General features: G+C 35.6%; 1 protein-coding gene across 1 annotated transcript; it reads right to left on the bottom strand.

Annotated features, from left to right (window-relative positions):
* Positions 1–1,496: 1,496 nt before the first annotated feature.
* On the bottom strand, positions 1,497–4,440 carry LOC121762710. The gene is made up of 6 exons (XM_042158673.1): positions 4,204–4,440; positions 3,762–4,105; positions 3,256–3,594; positions 2,767–3,141; positions 2,356–2,573; positions 1,497–2,228 (listed from the first exon to the last, which is right to left on the bottom strand). The coding sequence occupies exons 1-6, from the start codon at positions 4,374–4,376 to the stop codon at positions 1,983–1,985; spliced, it is 1,695 nt and encodes a 564-aa protein (XP_042014607.1). The 5' UTR covers positions 4,377–4,440; the 3' UTR covers positions 1,497–1,982.
* Positions 4,441–5,496: the final 1,056 nt, after the last annotated feature.

Below are 5,496 nucleotides of genomic sequence, written 5' to 3'. Positions count from 1 at the left end.
TAAAAATAATATAACACAAATAACATTGTAGAAATTAAAGCCTGAAGTATCTTCGACCTATTTAGTTTTGTTACTAGTATATCATTTTTTTAATTAATCATAAGAATGTATAGATGATTGGATTATTATTAGTGTTTCTTCAGTCTCATATTTTCAATGTGATATGAATCAAGTGAAATTAGATCAAATGATATTAATTATAAAAAATTACTAGGATACGTATCCTAGAACTTCATCCATCAAATTATGCAGGGGATTTGTTTATAGAATTAATAATTATCTAGACTATAGTCCTCAAAAGTGAACTTTCTCTTAGGAGTATATGATGATGATATTTCAAAATGAAAATATTTTTTCAATAAAGATAGATTTGATTCGGTGAGAGAGAGACAAGTCCTGCCTCTGTTTGCAGTGGTACAACAAATGAGATTTTAGAAGATTTGAGAACACAGTTCTATCATCTATGGATATGAACAGAGTAACATAACTTATTGTCTTTAATAATCATAAAGATTTGAGAGCATAGTTCTATGGATAAGAACAGAGTAACATAACTTATTGTCTTTATAATCATTCACAAACATACAACTGATAATCACGAGGGCGAAAATGACTCAAGTGATAGTAGTACTTTTTTTCTTAAGGCAACTAATCATTTGTGTAATTATTTGAAAATCAACTTTCGCAATTTCACTACCGGGTGAATGTTTAAACTTCTAGTAGTAGTGAAAGAAATAATTTAGAAAATCAACTTTCAAAATTTCACTAATATCGGATTAATGCATAAACTTCTAGTAGTAAAAGCTATTACAAATTAATTAATACTCCATCTGTTTCTGAAAAGAATGAACATTTGGTTTGACACAGGTTTTAATGCAGAATTGGTAAAGTAAGAGATAGAAAGGAAAAGTAATTAAAGTATTGTCAGTGGAGAATGAGTCTCACCTCATTAGAGAGAAAAACTTTCCAAAATTAGAAAGTTCAAACTTTTTAAGAACGGGCTAAAAATAAAATAGTTCATATTTTTCAGGGACGGATGGATTATAGAATATAGTTGTATACATAGGATCATGTCCAAATGCATCTGATCCTTACATGTTAAGAACAGGTATTAACTGTTAGATCTAAAATTTTGATGGTCAGGATTAAAAATACATTGAATCTATATACAGTTCAAAATGAATTTCTATTTGAATGCAAATTCATAAAAATTAAGGGTATATAGATCTACATTGAACATTATACAATTCTATATTATAGACCTTAGATCTTAAATCACACAATCTAAATTCGATCTTAGTTAACATATAAAATGCGGTTATTGTATACGTCCTATATAGAGAAGAGACACATTATAGTACTCTTCTATCTAAGTAGCAAAATTTGTACAGTATATTAGACTTCAAATCATATGTGCTCCTAAAATATAAATTATATACTTTTCATGTAATAAAATGTCTATATGCAAAATGAATGTGCACTTCATACAAATAATATTTCGAAACCTCATTATTATTCCGACAAAAGTATATCACCATAAAGTACAATCTACACGTCATACATATATGACTTATCATTTCCTAAAAAACAAATAAACTAGCTAAGATCCTTATTGCTTTTATCTGCATAAATGTCCCCACCATTTCATTTTGGTCTGCAATCAGCATCAATTTTGCAGCTTTGCTTTTATCTCTCAATTAAATAGATAACTCCTCCCATAAAAAGATAAAGCCACTAAAGCTAACATTGTCTCAATCCAATCTTCATTCTTTCCTTCCTCATCAAACCCTTTATCCACCCCACCACCACATGCAAGCAATCCTATTATAGAATAAAGAATCTTGGTGGTGAATCATACATATGTAAAGTGATGGGGTGTATATATCTAGTGGGAGGGATATGTGTTAGGTTAAGTATATGCATGGGAAAGTGATGCATTCAGATTCAGCATCAAGTCATGAAATCTTGCTTTATTAATTAACTCAATGAGCTGGGAAGAAAAGTGGGGAGGAATCTCTCTGCAGTTTCCCATCTGAGACTCTAACTTTAGTCATCTTGTTTTCACACCAATGCAGTTGGTCACCATTCAACATCCCCATCCTCAGCACCCTCGACACGATTTTGAGATCGATCTGAGCCATCAAGATCGCTATCTCATCCTCCGCATTGAACTTCCTCTTCCTCAGGCACTTCCCCGACCTCCTCAGCTCCTGCAGCTTGGCCTTTTTCTGGCCAAATGGAATAGAAAAATGTCAAAGTTATGATATAGTACTAAATAACTATTTTTGAAAGTTGACCAGATGTTGACCAAACTTGATGGTTTTTGCAACAATTTGTTCTATTATATTTTTTTACCTTTTTGTTCACTTTCTTGAGCAAGAGTAGGAGGGTTGCATCCGCGGATCCCTTTCTGTTTCGCTTGAACAAATCCGCGAGGATTTGGCAATGATTCTTCTTGTCTTGTTTGAGGAAATCCATGAATGTTCTAATCGATTCTTCCATGATCTGGAGAAACGAACCCGATGGGATTCTCGATCCCGACCCCTCTTCTTTCTTCTCAGGATCCTCAGAATCTATCAACAAAACCAACAATCACGAATAAATGTACTCGTTGTTAATCAATAAGTACTAACTTCAACCACGAAAAATAATCTTGTTTTTTCCATTTTCAACCGATTTTTCTCGTTAACAATATTTTTACTGTCAATTTTTGTCTTAAAATTAGTATCGTCCACTACCAAAATTATTTCTATATAAGACTGGTACCTCGATATTCTGGAACTTGCAGGAGTTTTGGCGCCAGACTCCTCATCCGGGCGTAGATGTCAGGGCGGCGGCCGTGCTCGTAGGGCTCGTTCTCGACATAACGCTGGAGCAGCACCTGGAACTGCTGGAACTGCTGCCCCACGTAGGCGGGGCATCCCGGGTCTAACTCGCGCCGCGAAGCCCGGAGCCGCTGGAAGTAGCTGTAGTTCCAGTTGAGAGCCTCCCACGTCAGGCATATCTGCGCCACGTAAGCAGATTCCAGCTCGCGATACGGATTCTGTCGATATTCCGTCGATCTCTGGCTCCTTGTCCGTATCTTGTGCGCGATTCTCTCCGATATCGATCTCGGACACGCCTGGATCGACCTCAACGACTCTGCAAATAAAAATTGAACAAAATATTAACGCGTGAAATAATTACAAAATTACAAATGTCGCGATTTAATTTGCTACTTTTTCAAATTATGATTTAAATGACAATTTTCTTTACCTGTTTCGGAGAGTTTTTGGGCGGAGATTCGGTCGAGAAAGAGCATTTCTTCGTCGTATTTATGGAAAACGGCGTAGGATTCCCACTTGGGGCAGCTCCGCCTCGACGAGGAGGAGAAGGGGTCTTCGGTGGCGGAGTCACGGCAGTGGATTGAGCTCCGCCAGTCGGAAGAGTCTTTCGACGTCGATCCGATGGTGAAACTATCGCCGAACATCTCCCTCTCATCGTCTTCTCTCACTAACTTCTTCCCCAGCTCGGCCGCCACCGGCTGGAAAACCAGATATTTCTCCTCTTCCCTTATATCACTCGCCTGCCGCTGCCCGTGCTTCTCCGCCGGAACTGCACGGTCATAAGTCATAACCCAATTTAATTACTTCTCATTTAATTTTTTGAAAAAATCATAAAATTTAATCAAATTCTGGTCAATGTCACAATTTAAAAAATCACTAGGAAAAATTATGAAATTTGCATTTGTTCGCAATTAAGAAAACTATAAAAAAATGGACCTTGATGAATATGATCAATGTCATTATTACTAGGTATGAAGCTTGTATCTCTGAATCCTGAAGTGGGACCAATTTCGTTTGTTTCGGAATCGTACGATGAAGAATCCGTGTCTCTTGCAATAATCTCCTCTTCCTCTTCTTCGTCGTCGTCATATGTAGAAGCTTCGGAAGCTGCTGTGGCGTAGCCACTTTCTTCGCTATCAACATCGCCGACAAAAACATCTTCATCGAACGTCGCGTGTTGATTCACGAACGCGACCGGCTTAACGGCGTAGTAGTCATTTTCTTCTTCTTCTTCAACTTCCTCGTCGAAGAAGGCGGCGAATTCGTAACTGTCTTGATTCCTACACGACAAAATAACGTATATATTCATGCATGAAATGAATTAATTATCTAATTTATTTGTATTTAGTAATTAGGAAATGCTTAACTTGCTAATTACCTTTGGAAGAAGGGATTGCCGCCGAAGAAGATGAACAATTTAGCAAGAAAAATGGAGGTGAAGTGGAAGAAGATGAAGATGAGGAAGAAGGAGGAAGAGAGATTGTAGAAAAGTGTGACAAATGTTTGTGTTGGAATTGGGATTGGAAATGGAGATTGAATTATCATAAGCATTTTCTTAATTGCTAAGAGATATGGGCTCTCCACTTATCTTTGTATAAAGCAATTCAAAGTTGTGTATGCAAAAGCGAGACCCTTTATTTTGCTTTAATTTGGTGGTGGCGACAATCTTTATTTTCAACTTACCTAAAGATCAATGCCACGGAAAAGACGGATATGCCCTTGTTGTGTTCTTTAAGTGTAAATCACTCCATTTTCAGAACTTATTCTCAGCTCTTGCTTAAGCAAAGCTAAAATCTTCTCAGGTTTTCTGAACGACAGTATGAAGTTAATTTGTTTATGTTAAAGTTTAAAAATATGGTGTAACGTAAAAAAAAAAAAAGAAACTCGTTTGAAGTTTTGGTAGTTAAAGGAAATATGATGTTATTTCCATTCTAGGAAATATGTTGTACTTCAAAATTGTGGAAAAGGAGGAGAAGTAAAAATCAATTGCATGCGAAGTTGATTGAAAAAACACTAAATAAAGGAAACATTGAGACGTTACAAACTTTAGTTTTTGAGTATGAAATTTAGAAACCACTTCCCCCCATATAAGAAAAACGCTCAATTTAAGAAGATACAATATTAATTAGAGAAGACGTGGTTGATTAGTTTTTCTTTCAGGAGGATTGTTATTCACACACTATATTTGATTCACATTTAATTATTCATGAATCTCAAATATTCCAAACTCTAAAGTAAGTACTCCCTCCATCCGCACATAGGTATTCTGTTTTTCCATTTTAATTCGTCCGTGAGTAGAAGTCTCATTTCATTTTACTATAATAAATAGTAGGGTCTCACATTCACTAACTCATTTTCACTCTCATTCATTTAAAACTAATACTATAAATAAGACTTATATTCCACTAACTTTTTTTTATAGAGTACTACTTTTCTGAACATGTCTTAAAACTCGTGGCGCCGAGAAAGTAATTACCAGATTCCTCTTCCTCCCACAAAAAAAAGTAAGTATAGAATCCGAAAAGTGGATAGAGTGGGGTAGCAAATTATGTCATTTTTCATGTTATAATCATCTAACATATCCAGGGTGACGTAACATTGCAAAAATGTCGAAATTGTTCGTTATCGTAAAATAAAAAAAGGCTTTTTCTACACACTGTATTTTTTTAGT

The sequence above is a fragment of the Salvia splendens genome, chromosome 13 (assembly GCF_004379255.2).
Source record: "Salvia splendens isolate huo1 chromosome 13, SspV2, whole genome shotgun sequence".
Taxonomy (NCBI): domain Eukaryota; kingdom Viridiplantae; phylum Streptophyta; class Magnoliopsida; order Lamiales; family Lamiaceae; genus Salvia; species Salvia splendens.
Note: the sequence above shows the minus strand (reverse complement) of the source record. Positions and strands in the feature narration are given on the sequence as shown.

What these genes read in the sequence shown, in the direction of transcription:
- LOC121762710 (XM_042158673.1), bottom strand. Translation starts at nt 4,376, where the DNA reads ATGCTTATGATAATTCAATCTCCATTTCCAATCCCAATTCCAACACAA. An exon ending in CATTGATCATATTCATCAAG is followed by an intron (nt 3,595 to 3,761) that starts GTCCATTTTTTT and finishes ATGACCGTGCAG; the next exon opens with TTCCGGCGGAGAAGCACGGG. An exon ending in CCAAAAACTCTCCGAAACAG is followed by an intron (nt 3,142 to 3,255) that starts GTAAAGAAAATT and finishes TTTTATTTGCAG; the next exon opens with AGTCGTTGAGGTCGATCCAG.